This window comes from Lactuca serriola, chromosome 4 (genome assembly GCF_051521515.1).
Source record: "Lactuca serriola cultivar US96UC23 chromosome 4, Lser_US96UC23_V15, whole genome shotgun sequence".
Classification (NCBI taxonomy): Eukaryota; Viridiplantae; Streptophyta; class Magnoliopsida; order Asterales; family Asteraceae; genus Lactuca; species Lactuca serriola.
Window position 1 is genome coordinate 45592440 of NC_136411.1, and position 14916 is coordinate 45607355.

The 14916-nt window shown below is 34.1% G+C and overlaps 4 protein-coding genes across 7 annotated transcripts; 3 read left to right on the forward strand and 1 right to left on the reverse strand.

Moving 5' to 3' along the window:
* The first annotated feature begins 203 nt into the window (after positions 1-203).
* SLG1 (Tetratricopeptide repeat (TPR)-like superfamily protein) lies at positions 204-3284 on the forward strand. Its single transcript, XM_079038660.1, has 2 exons — positions 204-2853; positions 3146-3284. The coding sequence occupies exon 1, from the start codon at positions 367-369 to the stop codon at positions 2848-2850; it is 2484 nt and encodes an 827-aa protein (XP_078894786.1). The 5' UTR covers positions 204-366; the 3' UTR covers positions 2851-2853; positions 3146-3284.
* On the forward strand, positions 3014-4833 carry LOC145101460 (30-kDa cleavage and polyadenylation specificity factor 30-like). Of its 3 annotated transcripts, none has more exons than XM_079038663.1 (3): positions 3014-3689; positions 3780-4079; positions 4425-4833. In XM_079038663.1, the coding sequence occupies exons 1-2, from the start codon at positions 3322-3324 to the stop codon at positions 4048-4050; spliced, it is 639 nt and encodes a 212-aa protein (XP_078894789.1). In that variant the 5' UTR covers positions 3014-3321; the 3' UTR covers positions 4051-4079; positions 4425-4833. The 3 variants fall into 3 exon arrangements, 2 of the variants coding, with proteins under 2 accessions (XP_078894789.1, XP_078894787.1); XR_013705666.1 differs by having other exon boundaries at positions 3018-3689; positions 3780-4112; XM_079038661.1 differs by lacking the exon at positions 4425-4833 and having other exon boundaries at positions 3017-3689; positions 3780-4226.
* Positions 4834-7660: 2827 nt separating this feature from the next.
* LOC145100094 (F-box/FBD/LRR-repeat protein At4g26340-like) lies at positions 7661-9934 on the forward strand. Of its 2 annotated transcripts, none has more exons than XM_079037490.1 (4): positions 7661-7845; positions 7926-9112; positions 9300-9437; positions 9547-9934. In XM_079037490.1, the coding sequence occupies exons 2-4, from the start codon at positions 8237-8239 to the stop codon at positions 9829-9831; spliced, it is 1299 nt and encodes a 432-aa protein (XP_078893616.1). In that variant the 5' UTR covers positions 7661-7845; positions 7926-8236; the 3' UTR covers positions 9832-9934. The 2 variants fall into 2 exon arrangements, with proteins under 2 accessions (XP_078893616.1, XP_078893617.1); XM_079037491.1 differs by having other exon boundaries at positions 8227-9112.
* A 1221-nt stretch (positions 9935-11155) lies between these two features.
* On the reverse strand, positions 11156-13319 carry LOC145101461 (FBD-associated F-box protein At5g56370-like). The gene is made up of 4 exons (XM_079038664.1): positions 13202-13319; positions 11845-12743; positions 11612-11749; positions 11156-11504 (listed from the first exon to the last, which is right to left on the reverse strand). Exons 2-4 carry the CDS (start codon positions 12724-12726, stop codon positions 11214-11216), a joined length of 1311 nt encoding a protein of 436 aa, XP_078894790.1. The 5' UTR covers positions 12727-12743; positions 13202-13319; the 3' UTR covers positions 11156-11213.
* Between the last annotated feature and the right edge of the window lie 1597 nt (positions 13320-14916).

Sequence of the window (14916 nt, forward strand, 5' to 3'; positions counted from 1 at the left end):
TTTATGATACAACTCGTATCTTATACCAGGATCACACCGTAAGGATTGCACAACTATGTATTAGATTACTCAATTTCCCTTAAATTATTTTGTCCAATTTTAGTTCTTTTAAAATTATCCGGAAAAAAAATCGAGACAATTTAAGATGGGTCGTTCAATGTTTTAAAGTTTAAACATTTTCTTTATAGACTCCAAACTTTACATATCAAAGACCTCCATTTGAAATCAACGGCAATTGATAGTTGATTGACATCTTGAAAAATGTAGGATTTCTTGTTCGAACCAATCTCTGACAAAGAAATTGTCAAATTGTGTTAAAATTGAAAACCTGGTTTCAATCGTTGTTCAGAACTTCAAGATTTCACCATGAATAAATCATATTCAGAACCTAACTACCAAACCTTCGCAGCCACAATTAAATCTTTTGCTGCAAAAGCCAACATCAAATTCGGAAAATGTCTTCACAGCTCTGTAATCAAACTAGGTTTACAATCTTGTGTCATCGTCTCCAAATCACTGCTTAATATGTACGCAAAATGTAAGGCTCTTGACGATTGCCATATCCTTTTTAACCAGATAACCCATCCGGATGCTGTCACCTGGAACATTATGCTGTCTGGTTTAGCGGGCACTCGGGTTCATGATATTGAGGTGATGAAGTTGTACAAAACTATGAATTTGGTACAGCATTTTAAGCCGAGTTCAGTTACGGTTGCTATTGTTCTTCCTGTTTGTGTAAGGTTAAAGGGTTTGCGCTTAGGGAAGAGTATTCATTCGTACGTGATAAAGTCAGGACTAGAGTCGCAAACCCTTGTTGGAAATGCTCTTGTTTCTCTGTATTTTAAGCTAGGGTGTGTTTCAGGTGATGCATACCAAGTGTTTGATGAAGTGTCTGAAAGAGACGTTGTATCTTGGAACGCCATGGTTGCAGGGTTGGTGGAGAATGGATTGTTTCTTGAAGCTTTTTCAATGTTTAGACAGATGATAGTGGAAGGAACATCGCCTAATTACGCTACAATAGCCAACATACTCCCTGTTTCTACATACCATTTTGGGAAAGAGATCCATTGTTACACAATACGAAGGGAAGAACTCTTTCTTGACATTTCTATTGCGAATTCACTTCTGCGTTTCTACTCAAATATCGGACAAATGAAGGAAGCTGAATCTCTCTTCAAAAGAATGCATTCAAAAGATTTGGTTTCTTGGAATTCCATGATTGCAGGTTACACTTCAAATGGTGAGTGGTTAAAAGCTTTGGAATTCTTTCAAAAGTTCAATTCATTGAATTTAGCAAAACCCGACTCTGTCACTTTCCTAACCCTTCTCTCTACTTGCACAAACTTACAGAATTTGAAGTTTGGGAAACAAATCCATGGCTATATAATCCGTCATTTTAATCTATACAACATGACATCAGTTAGTAATTCCCTAATAAACTTTTACTCAAAATGTGGCGATTTGGTATCTGCATTTCACACATTCTCATTGATTCAAACCAAAGACTTGATATCATGGAACTCGATTCTTCTAACACTTGCAGAAGGTCAGCTTGTTGTTGACTTTCTTGACCAGTTACATTCCATGTTCATGGAAGGTGTAAAACCCGACTCCATAACTATCATAACCACACTTCAACTTAGGGGTATGGTTAAAGAAGCTCATGGTTTTTCACTTAGATCTCATTTATTTCTCAACAGTAAAGAACCTACACTTGGAAACGCATTGATTGATGCATATTCTAAAAGTGAAAACATGGAATATGCGTTAAAAGTATTCAAAAACTTATCAACAAGAAACATCATCACTTCCAATTCTCTGTTATCTGGTTATGTCAACAGTGGGTCCCATGAGGATGCGAGTATTATATTCAAGAACATGATAGAAAGAGATTTAACCACTTGGAATTTGATGATTCGGGTGTATGCTGAACATGGTTACACTGATGAAGCTGTAAATTTGCTTCATGAATTACAAAATCATGAAATAAAACCGGATTCCATGACCATAATGAGCATACTTCCTGTTGTTAATCAAATGGTATCTATGGATATGGTGAAACAGTGTCATGGATATGTGGTTAGAGCTTGTTTTCACGATGTTCAACTCAAAGGAGCTTTGTTGGATTCGTATTCAAAATGTGGAAGCATAAATTATGCATGTAAGATTTTTGAGACAAGTGTTTATAAAGATTTGGTTATGTTTACATCTATGGTTGGAGGGTATTCGATGCATGGAATGGGGGAAGAAGCTCTTAGGGTTTACTTTCAAATGCTTGAGAATGGTGGAAAACCAGATCATGTTGTGATAACTTCGGTTCTTTCTGGTTGTAGTCACGCAGGGTTAGTTGACCAAGGTTTGAAAATCTTTGACTCTATCGATCATGTGCATGGATTACAACCAACAATGGAGCAATATGTTTGTGTGGTGGATCTTCTTGCAAGAAATGGTCGGATTAATGACGCGTATAGTTTTATTAAAAATATGGCGGTTGAACCGAATGCAAACGTGTGGGGCGCGTTGTTGGGCGCGTGTAAGAATTATGATGATGTGGAAATGGGATGTGTTGTATCGGATCATCTTTTGGGAATTGAGGATAATAATATGGGGAATTATGTTGTGATGTCGAATATTTATGCTGCTAAAGATAAATGGGATGAAGTTTTGGAAATAAGGAAGTTGATGAAGAGGAAGGATTTGAAAAAACCCGCGGGTTGTAGTTGGATTGAAGTTGATGGAAGGAAAAATGTGTTTATAGCGGGAGATACTTCTCATCCGCTAAGAACGAGTATTGTTGACATGTTAGGGAATTTAGATAAACAAATCAAGGAGCGGTTCCAGTTATCGTAAAGGGTAATTTTGTCATTTATCGTTGTTTGTTGTTTGTCTAAATTCTTCGTTAGAATTGCAAACCAAACAATAATATACAAAAGAATTGAAGTATACACCGAAAACGTTACATAAAAATGAATGAAAGGCCAAAGTTGTAAAAGAAAACCTTTTAAGACCAAAATAATAAAAATAAGTTATACTTAAAGGACGAAAAATGTAGTTTACTTCTTTGTTTTAAAACCTTGTCCAAAATAGAAAATGAAAAAGGCAGAGATTTGACTTTTGAGGCTCATTTCTACGTTTTTGCACACAGATCAAGAATACCGTTGAATCATCTTCCCCGGTGTCGCGGCGAAGGTTCATCGGTTCTTCCGATTTGCACCATCTTCAAGATTTAACACAAACCATTCTTCCTACCCAATTCTCAATTTCAATCACCTCTTCCGATTGAGAATCATCATCGGTAGGGTTTTGTAGTTCGATTAAATCATGGAGGAAACAGAGGGAGGTCTAAGCTTTGATTTCGAAGAACCTACCGCATCTTTAGCTGCAATCCACCAATCCGCTGATCGCAATAGTAATAATGATAATAACGTATCATCCGCTTCTGCAGTGAACGTGAACTCAGCCTCCGGCGACAACCCAGCTTCAAATTTTCCCGGACGGAGGAGCTACCGTCAGACCGTATGTCGCCACTGGCTCCGCGGTCTTTGTATGAAAGGCGAGGCCTGCGGATTCCTCCATCAATATGACAAATCAAGAATGCCGATATGTCGATTCTTCCGGTTGTACGGAGAGTGCCGACAACAGGACTGCGTTTATAAACACACCACCGAAGATATCAAAGAGTGTAACATGTAATTTTTCTTTCTTTATCTTCAATTCGTCTGTTTTCCCCTCAATTCCATACTTCCTGTTTTTGGTGACAAGTAAATTGAAAAACGCAGGTATAAATTAGGGTTTTGTCCCAATGGTCCTGATTGTCGATATAGACATGCAAAACTACCTGGACCTCCTCCTCCAGTTCAAGACGTACTCCAAAAGGTTCATCAATTAAATTCCAGTCATGGGAATCCCAATAGGTTTTTCCAGAATCGGAATTCCAACCACTCTCAGCAATCTGAAAAATCCCAATTTCCACAAGGGGTAAATAATAGTGTCAATCAATTCATCATACCTACCTCAACAGATTCTTCTACATTTAGCCAGACAGCTTAATTTCATGTCCAATTGAATGACAAACAGAAGTGAGTGTTCAGAGATCTAAGTTTTTCCTTTAGGTATAGTGAATCATCATCTTGTATATAGTTTGTTTTGATACCACAACAGTTGCTGTTTGCACACAATTCTATATTGTTTTATTATAATCACAGTAAATGTATATATTTTTATCATCTTCCTTGTCTATTACTTCTGTATGCCTTTAGCCCATTAGCAATCAATCTATTAGGAATCACATATCTTGAATTTCTTGAGAAAGTAGGTTTAGGTTAAGTTTAACAGGTTACAAATAACAAACTTTATTGAAATTAAGACACATAAGAAGTTATTGATCATCTTGACAATATATTGGCATTGGTTAAATGTTGTAGATTTTACATGTGCGTTGAGGCGAATCATACACAATGTTAGGAGGGAAAAGAAAGCTATGGAAAGCAACATATGGAAATTGACTACATTCTTCTAGCATATGTAAATAGTAAGAGACACCCCCAGAAGATTCACCTTGTACTCAAGGTGAAATTCTGGAAATTGATCAATCCAAATCTTGCTATTTAATCAATTCTTCCCGTTGCCCTGTATTTATGCGTCGACACTGTAATACTTAAACTAATTCTAGTTGATCTGTCAACTATGGTGGTGGTAATATATATGGTGGACGAAGTACATGATACAATTGTTCTTTTCAGTTGTGAGATATGAAAAACATTATGTAATATGAGACATAACCTTCGCAATTTGTTCAAGATATTCAAAGGGTCTATGCAATCTTGCTCACAACTTCTTATTTGTCTTTGATTGTAAAGATATTTGTAGATACGTTTCTCCAATGTTAAAAATATCATCCTTAAGGACGTTTTTGGGTGTATAACTTCATTTTTGGTTGTGCTCAAATTAAATGCATGTGTAATTCATCCAATATATCGTGTCCAGTCAAAAAAAAGTTAGTCTTCAACATATTTGCTGTATAGTTCCCTTCTGTGTACTTTAAGATGGTTGGAGAATCCTTTCCATACAATGCCTTGAATGGTGACTAATTTAGAGAGTCGTGGAGTGTTGTATTATACTAGTATTCCACCCATCCAAGTCATTTTCTCCATTGTAATGATTTTCGGGACACAACATTGTAAGTATTGTTGACACACCCATCCACGACTATCGGTTGCACACTGATTGTGGACGTTAAGGTGTGGAAAGATGTAGTTTCGTCCTTTGCAACTACCAAAACCATCCTACCCAAAATAACTCTTGGATCCTACCCAATACCCAAACTAATTCGTTGCTACACGTACTTGAATGATCACCCATTAGAGGGCTCTAAAGTTCTTCTAGTATTATTGGAATCAAAGGAAAATGACTTAATAGGGTGATATAGTTTTTAGTTTGTGCATATTTTGTCCTTATTTTATTTTTATTTTTTGAAAAATAAGTTTGTGAACTTATTGTTTTTGTACACATTTAACACTTATAACCGGCTATTCCAGGTTAAGCCAGAAAAAATAACTTAATATGGTAATATAGTTTTCAGTTTGTACTTATTTAGTCTTTAATGATTTTTTATTATAAAATAAGTCTTTGTTGTTTTTGTACACATTCGAAACAAAATCCTTTGTTATAGAACCCAAAAAGTGTTTGAGATATTTGTTGTATATAGTATCAAATACAACCAATTGAATTGTTGGATTTGCGGTGAAATGCATATTAAACTTGATATTAAATTTGTATTAATTCATTAGGAGGTGAAGAGATCGATTCATTAGGAAGTGAAGACTGAAGAGGTCTGAAAATGAGTTCTAGAAGAAAGATTGAAGCAGCAATTTGCCAGAAGAGGTTCTTTCACATATACTAGCTTTAATGCCTACGAAACTTGTTGTGAGAACTAGCATTTTATCCAAAAGATGGAAGTATAATTGGACGTTGGTCACAAACCTTGAGTTTGATAATTATCAGTTATCACCCTGTCTATGGTTTAGATTGTTTGTCAAAAAAATTTGATCGAGTAATAAAGCTTTGCAAAACATCCCAAATCAAACTATTCCAGTTAAGGCTTTATGGATGTGTGGTGCTAATGAAAAACGGGTCAAAGTCAATCATGTCAAAATCAAACGTCTCAAAGTTGATTAATGAAGCAGTTAGGTTAAACGTGTGTGAAACGTAAATGTTCTGCAGTTTGAGCTGCCTCTGAACCTTATCACTTGCAAAACACTCACAAATTAAGCTTAGTTGGGTTTGATAATGTTTGGCAAGATTTTATTTTTCCATCTGTTGTCATACTTCCTCGTCTGAAAATCCTTGACATCAGTGTTGATGGTAATGGTTGCCCAATGCTTGAAAGTTTATCTCTAGTAATAAATGTTTATAATGATAAAGAAGAAGTGTACTGCAACTTCAACATTCCTACTTTGAAGAGACTGAAACTAACAAGTGGCTACAGATCTATCTACAAAGTTGTTTTGAATGTCCCTAATCTTGAATACCTTGGTGTTAGTGGGTTTTCTGCTCACTTTTTGTGATAGAAGATTTGTCATCATTGTTTGAGGCAACTGTTGGTTTTTATCATGGTGAAGTAAGATTTAATCATATGAATGTTGTTAATCTTCTAAAAGGAATAAGTGGAGCTAAATCACTTTCATGGTCCATTCCATCTCTTGATGTTAGACACCTTTAAAAAACTTCAGTGTATTAGTTTGTCCTTTTTCTTACAAGACCTTTTAATTAAGAGCATGCCATTTTCAACTTTTAAATTAGGTAAAATGACTTAAAAATGTAACGAAGTTCTCAAAATGTATAAAAATAAACCATTGTTTTTTTTAGTACACAAAATAAATTAAAGTATTTTTTTTATACAGAATACCAACGAAATACATATTTGTTCAAATAAAACCTTGTGGTAACCGGTTACCTCAGGCAATTGAAAAAATGACTTAAAACTGTAACGAAGTTTCCAAAATGTTCAAAAGATATCATTGTTCTTTTAGTATAAAAAATATCATTAAAATATATCATTTGTACACATAATATCAACGAAGTACACATTTTAGTACAAAAAATATCATTGAAGTTTCCAAAATATTCAAAAAAATATCATTGTTGTTTTTTCAGAGCACCTTTTGTTAACTTCATTGTTTTTGAATTATCTAGAACATGGTCATCGGAGATCATTGTACTCTCTTTCATCCTTTCGCTCAATTAGTTTGTATCTAAATATAATCATAGAAAATCACATAACTAAGAATCCATCAATTATGATACAAGTCGTTCAAGCGCTCCAACACATATGCTTATCTCTCTACTTTGACTACAAATCATCATCAAATCAGCCACATGACGCCGAGTGTTCCTGACCATTCATCTCTCACTAGTCCTGAAGAATTAAACGCAACTCATGCGTCTACATCCACATTTAGGGAACCATTTCAGAGCAGCGAAGCTAGAACTAGGAAGAGATAGATGTATGCATTTGAGCATGAAAAGAATAGAACACTTCACCAAAAGATATCACGTGGCAAAAACGGAATTTTAAATAAATACACACGGTTTTATAGGATTCTTTTTATTAGAAGAGAAGTGAGGGGATATGGAAAGGAACATCCAAATAAAAAACGATTACAATTTTTTTTCCTTGATTATCGACTAAAAAATCTTTTTCAAAGTTATCATTTTGTTAGAATATAAATATTAACTAAAATTAAAATATATTCCGTCGACCCGTTCTATCACCGAGTCACCGTCTGAAAATACCCCCAGTCGCCGTCTGCCACCACCGAGTTACCATCTATCGCCTCACTCGTCGTAAGCATTTTTCTTCTCTGTTTTGCATCACTCATGCATTCTTAAAGTGTCTAATGTTTTTGCATCTCGATTTTTTGTAGTTAATGTTCGTTTCGCGTTCTTAGTCAACGTTCAGTGCGTTGTACATTCAGTTCGTGCTTCCTTGTTTTTCTTGATACGTTCCTACCATATTTTGAGTTCGTTTATCAACGACGTTTTACTTTCACACTTTCTTTTTCCTTAAAATTAATATGGATTTTTGCCTATTTTAATACAATATGTTTGTAATTACCAAGAACTTTAAAACAGCCATTTGGATTGTTGGATTTGCGAATTTAATTTGATATTAAATGTGACGAGGTCTTTAGAGTATTCTGAAATTTGTGTTGTTTAATTCATTAGGAAGTGAAAAATGAGTTTCAGGAGTAAGAATGAAGATAGGCTTAGCTCTTTGCCTGAAGAGGTTCTTTCACATATACTCTCTTTAATGCCTACAAAATTTGCTGTGCGAAGTTGCATTTTATCCAAAAGATGGAAGCAAATTTGGATGATGGTCACAAACCTTGACTTTAACGATTTTCAATATATCTCTGATTTGGAATGGTATTTGAAATTTGTGGATCGGACATTGGAGCTCTGCAAAATTCCCCAAGTTAAATTATTCCGATTACGATTTGCTCGTTATGTGATGCCTAAGTCAAGCGTGTCAAAGTGGATCGACAAAGCAGTTAGATTAAACGTGTGTGAGCTTGAAGTAAATGTTCAGCAGTTTGATCTGCCTCTCAGCCTGTTCACTTGCAAAACTCTCACAAAACTAAAAATAATTGGGTCGAATAATGTATGGCAAGATTTTATTTTTCCATCTCTAGTCATGCTTCCTAGTCTAAAAACCCTTGACTTCATTGTTAATCGTAAAGCTTCTGTCAACGCATTCAGACTCATCAATGGTTGCCCAATGCTTGAAAGTTTATCTCTGGTAATAAATGATTATAATGATAAAGAAGAAGTGTACTGCAACTTCAACATCCCTACTTTGAAGAGACTACAACTAACAACAAGTGGCTACAGATCTATCTACAAAGTTGTTTTGAATGTCCCTAATCTTGAATACCTTGGTGTTAGTGGGGATTTGTGTGCACTTTTTGTGATAGAAGATTTGTCATCTTTGGTTGAGGCAACTGTTAGTTTTTCTCGTGGTGAATTAAGATTTAATCATTTGAATGCTACTGAGCTTCTAAAAGGAATAAGTGGAGCTAAATCAATTTCATGGTCCATTCCATATCTTGATGTAAGACACCTTTAAAAAGCTTCGGTGGATTAGTTTACCCTTTTTCGTACATGATCTTTTAAATTTTTAATTAAGAGCATGCCATGTTCAACTTTTTAAGTTACTATTTGTTAGTAGTGCTTTACTCTTAGAATGATTCTTGTTTTCATTCATTACTCACTAAATTCTCCTTTTGTTGATATTGAAGGTCGTATTGCAGTCGCCTCTGCCCAAATTTCCCAATTTGAAGCACTTGGAATTGAAGGGTTCTTTTGGTTCCCCATGGTTGCTAGTCTTTCAACATCTTGATAGCTCTTCTCAGTTGCAGCATTTAAGTTTTCAAGAGGTAATTGTACTTTTTTTCTAAGCTTTGACATGTCTTATTCGATGCTTAATTAGTTATTTTTCCAAGCATAACATTTAGTTCTCTATCTGGTTTTGTGATAAAACAAAAGCCGGAAGGATCTTGCTGGATTGAGCCGCAGTCAGTTCCATCTTGGATGCTTACGAACCTTAGAACCTTGAAAATTACAAGATGTAAGGGGCGTAATTGTGATTTAAGGTTCATAGAATACATGTTGGGAAATGCGGAGGTTTTGAAGAATCTAACAATCACATGTGAAAGCTTGCTCATGAGGGATGAAATGCGATTGTGTGCACGCTTGTTGACGTTTCCAAGGACTTCTAGGTTTTGTCAGATTCATTTTGTTGGGAAATGGCTTAATTCTTTACGTAACTAGTTTCATTTATAACACAGCAAATACATGCATTGCTACGGAGGCTTTTAAACCTCTTTTTATTCCATTTCTCAGTTAAAATCGGGGATAATTCCTTGGAGTTTAATTTTTTTTTATTGCTCATAGGAAATTAATCTCGAAAACGGAAGGGTTAAAATTACAATCCATGTCCATTCAATTGATGTTAGTTACAGTTAAACACAGAAATCATATAACACGTGCTTGTGATGTTGGTTAAATTGTCTTTCATTTTGTTCTATTGTTCTAAATTGACTATTTATTCTAGAGCGCGGTTGTCATTTTTTTTGTGGTTTCATTCCAAACAAGTTTGGACATGGACTAATGGTTCAAATTTGAATTGTTTTGTGATTGTGGTCCTTTAAAAAATTTAAAGGGCTTGAAATGACTATTTTTCATTTTTTATTTGTTTTTCCATTTTCTTTACATTTTAGTAATCATACAAAAATATGGTGTCGAAATTCGATCAAGGAAAAGGCCATGACTCAACATACACGAATTACACTTGGCATATATATTGTGATAGGGTAGCCTTTGTCACCGGTCCTAGCTTTCTGGCAGCTTTCTAGGGTTTCTATAAGCTCTCCTGGAGCTGTATTCTTCACCCTAGATCATTCGATCTCTCCCTGCTCTCCTCTCGCTCCCTTTGCAATTTTGAAACAACAAATTCCCGGTTCTTTTGTTTTTACGAGTAGTCAGTTTTGCATTTTTCGCTTCTTCCATAACTGTTGGAATAAAGGATATTCTACATTAAAATTTGAGGTTTTACGTTGAAGCTTACAACCTTAGAGCGACATAAAATCCTTTAAAGATGGGAGCTTCGTCTGTGCAATCTTTTAGCGATCAAGATCAGCAACATCATGTTGGTTTTAATTTTTCTGGTTGGGGATGGAGCCGAGGAGACACAAATGAATGGGTTGATTGATATTCTTGTGACATATGTGAGATTCTTGAGGGTTTTGGGTGGTGTCAAAAGTTTCTCTTAGTGCCACTAGACATCATATTTATGAAGTTATGCTCTCTCACGAGTAATGAAAATGATAAAACTAGATAAAATTGTTTTGTGCCTAAAAGGTTACTATTTGCACTTGGAGGGTGTTAAAAGATCAAATTCTTACTGGATAGTAGGGGAATCCATAGGGATTTCGTTTTATGTTTGTGTTTCGGTTTACAAAGTGAAGATGGTAATCACCTTTTTGTCAAGTGTGGATTGACATTTAAAGTTTGATCACGAATAATAAAAATATCAAAATGAAACCACAAAGACAATAATTGCAACAAAATCATATAACTTTGACTCAAAATCATATACCACAGGGCCAAAATAATAAACTTACTCTTAATCAAATTCATGTCCATCAAAGGTGTCAAGCTAATTTATTGTAGAAATGAGACCACTTCCTAACAAACTGAATCTCACAACAACCCGAAGCACTTGGAAACTTCATAAACTGTTCACACAACCGCATTTCATCCACAGGGGGCCATATTTCTGATGTGATGGTAAGGGTCTTCAAAACCTTTGCATTCGCCAACAAGTATTCTATGAACTTTATATCACACTCTCGCCTCTTGAAACTTATAAATTTCATGCTTCTAAGCTTCAAAAGCACACATGTGGGAACTGACTGTGGCTCCTTCCAGCAAATTTCTTCAGGCTTTTGTTTTATCACAAGATAAATAACCAAATGTTATGCGTGTAAAAATAACTAGAATGCAAAGAATAAACTAAAACATGTCGAAGCTTAAAAAACAGGCTAATTACCTCTTCAATACATAAATGTTCCAGCTCACACGATTGCTGAAGAACTTCAAACATTAAAAACCATCCAAAACATGAAAACCTTTTAAACTCTAAGCGCTTCAAATTGGGAAATTTAGGCAAGGGGAAATCCAATGGGACCTTCAATCAAAGACAAAACATAAGAATTGTCAAAATGGTAAATAATTACTAACCAATAATGAAAGAAATTGAAGTTTTTGAAAGGGGAATCTTACACCAAAAGTTGAAGTGGACCATGAAAGTGATTTAACTCCACTTAATCCCTTTAAAAGCTCAATCACCAAATGCTTATATTCGACTTCAGAATACAAAACAGTTGCCTCAACAAGAGACATCAAATCCTCCATCACAAAAACCGAAGACAAGAACCCACCAAGAATAAGGTATTCAACATTAGGGACATTCAAAACAACCTTGCTAATACTTGATGTGCATCTTGGTGTTTTTAGTTCAAATCGCTTCAAAGTAGGAATATTGAAACTATACTCTTGGTTGTCTTCACGCCATCGTCGTTTTTCTAGAGATAAACTTAAACTTTCAAGTATTGGACATGCGTAAATGAGTTTGCATACATTCACAAAAGGTTCATTAAACACATGGATGTCAAGGGTTTTCAAACAAGGAAGTGTGACTCCAGATGGAATAGATGGAACATTAAGAACATCTGAATCACAACCACCAATGGCTAATCTTAATGTGGTGAGTGTCTTGCAAGTAAATAGACTAAGTGGCAACTCGCGTATGATAACTTGTATGTCAAGCTCACATACGTTTAGCTTAACCGCTTCATTAATCCACTTTGGTACGTTTGTGTTTCCAATCAAAGATTCAGAACAGTGTAATCGGAATAATTTAACTTGGGATGTTTTACAAAGCTTCAACACCCGATCTACAAAACTCAAAAACGTATCAGAATCAGGGATGTGGTCAATGTAATGGAAGTCAAAGCTATGGACCAATGTCCAGCAGGATTTCCATCTTTTGGATAAGATGCTTGTTCCCACTGCTGATTTTGTAGGCATTAAAGAGAGTATGTGTGCGAGAAGCACATCTGGCAAAAGGCTAAGCCTATCAACATTTGCATTTGTGGAACTCATGTTTAAGCTACCTCTTCCTGAGATTTTGAACAAACAAATTTCAGAATCATCTCAAAATGTATACTGTTATATATGATGTCAAATTTGATCCTTTTCATTTGTAAGTAAACTGTTGTTTAATGACGTATTCCTATTTAAACTTAATTTAGGGTTTCATGGTGGAAACCTGTTAATGAAAAGGTCTCGCCTACAAAGATGAACAGATTGAAGTAAATTTAGACAAATGTCGAACAATTATGGTTTAGGATTTGAAACTATATCTAGAAACTGGAAATGTTTGCGTTTGAATCAACAATTTAAAGATTTTTCATAAAATTATTTGGTACTTCACGTTTTTATGAATTAGACACTTCCAATAAGAAAATTTTAAAATGCAGATCGTTTGAGAGTAAGATATTCTAGTTTAAGCGTATATAAACCTGCAAAAGATGAACAACTATTAATCAAACTCCATTAAGGAAGTGGAATCGCTTACATAGATTCGTGTAATTAGCTTATGAAGGATCCAATAGCGGTGGTGGAAGTGAAGCGCTCAAAGCTCAAAAGCCCTAATTCAAAAACTAATCAGGGTTTTACCGATAAACAAAAAAAAAGAAAAAGACGAAAAAGATGTAGCTTCGTTTTCTCTTTATATTTTTGGCGGTTAAAAAAAAAAAAGAGACCACTACATTTTCATATTTTTATATGAAAAAAATATATTTTTATCTGTTTATTCAGAAAAAGCTATTATATTTCTAAAATCTTTGAAAAAAAAAATAATGTCTAAAATATTTTCAAAACTTCTTTTAGAATTCAACGTAATTTAATCACTAGATATGAAAATGGTTATGTTTCTTTTACTAAATTCAAAACCAAACCCTAAATTATGCAGTACAAAACCACCAGTTTTTTGTTTGGTTCATCAGTTTGGTTTTCCTTTCTCATAAATTTAGCATTTTGACTTAAGAAATTTTTGCTTTGAAATTCTCACTTCAGAAATACTAATCAAGTTTTTTTTTTTTTTTTTTGATTTCTCGTTTTTATTTTATTAACGATATATATGACTACAAGAATATTATAATTGAAAAGTTTTATAGTAAGATGAATATAAGGTATAATGTTCTTTATATAATTTTATACTATATAATGTCATGAAGCTGAAATAGTTAACTAGCATAACATTAATGTGAAATCTGCGAAAAAGTCCCAATATTTTAGGTTAGATTACGATTTAGTCCCAAATTAAATTTTGTTTACAAAAAAGGACAGATTACCGGCTAAAATTTCGGATTAACCCTTCATGGCCGGTTTCACAGATTTAGCCGGTATCTCGTCTTTTTTCGTTAATTAATCCAAATTTTGGGGCTTTTTCATTAATTAATCAAAATTTTAGGGCTTTTTCATTATTTATTACCAATAAACCAAAATATTAGACTTTTCTGAAGATTACGTTTAAACTGATATATATTATATGATCTAATTTAATATATACTATTACATGTCTTCTTTCTTATGCTCTTCTAGGCTCACTGTGTGTTTTTATCGGTGTCGTCAAACCCAACAACAAAAATCTCACTCACAAGCCTCGTTAACTCCATCGATTTTCCAAAATTATCCATTCACAACTCTATGATCATCTTTCAATCTCTAAATAAAGAACGAAGAAAATCCTTGTTGATTACGTGGATGTCCCTAGTACCTAACCATGACTTAAACCGTGGTTCCAATACTTGGATATTTCTATTACCTAACCATGACTTGAACACATACATTAATGGTGTTGTCCTATATATATATATATATATATATATATATATATATATATATATATATATATATATATATATATATATATATATATATATATATTGTTTTTAATATTTAATTCACAATCTTTTTGTTTGCATTGATACGTTTTTGTTTGCCTTACACTATTAAGAACACGAGTTTTGTTGTTTTCTTAAACTCCAGTGTGTTTGAATTTATAATATAAGTTGAAGTGTGTGAAGAAATCAAAAGAAAAATATTATTTTGATATATGATCTGGTTGTTTTTCTTTTAGTTGAATTGACTTTGGTTTAGATGCTTCAAACTACACTTGCCCCTTTTTATATTTGCCAACTAAAACTGCAGTAAATACTTCATCCACAAATTCAAGACTTCTAGACTTCTGGAAATTGATTAATAGTCAACCAAGTTCCAATAAAACCT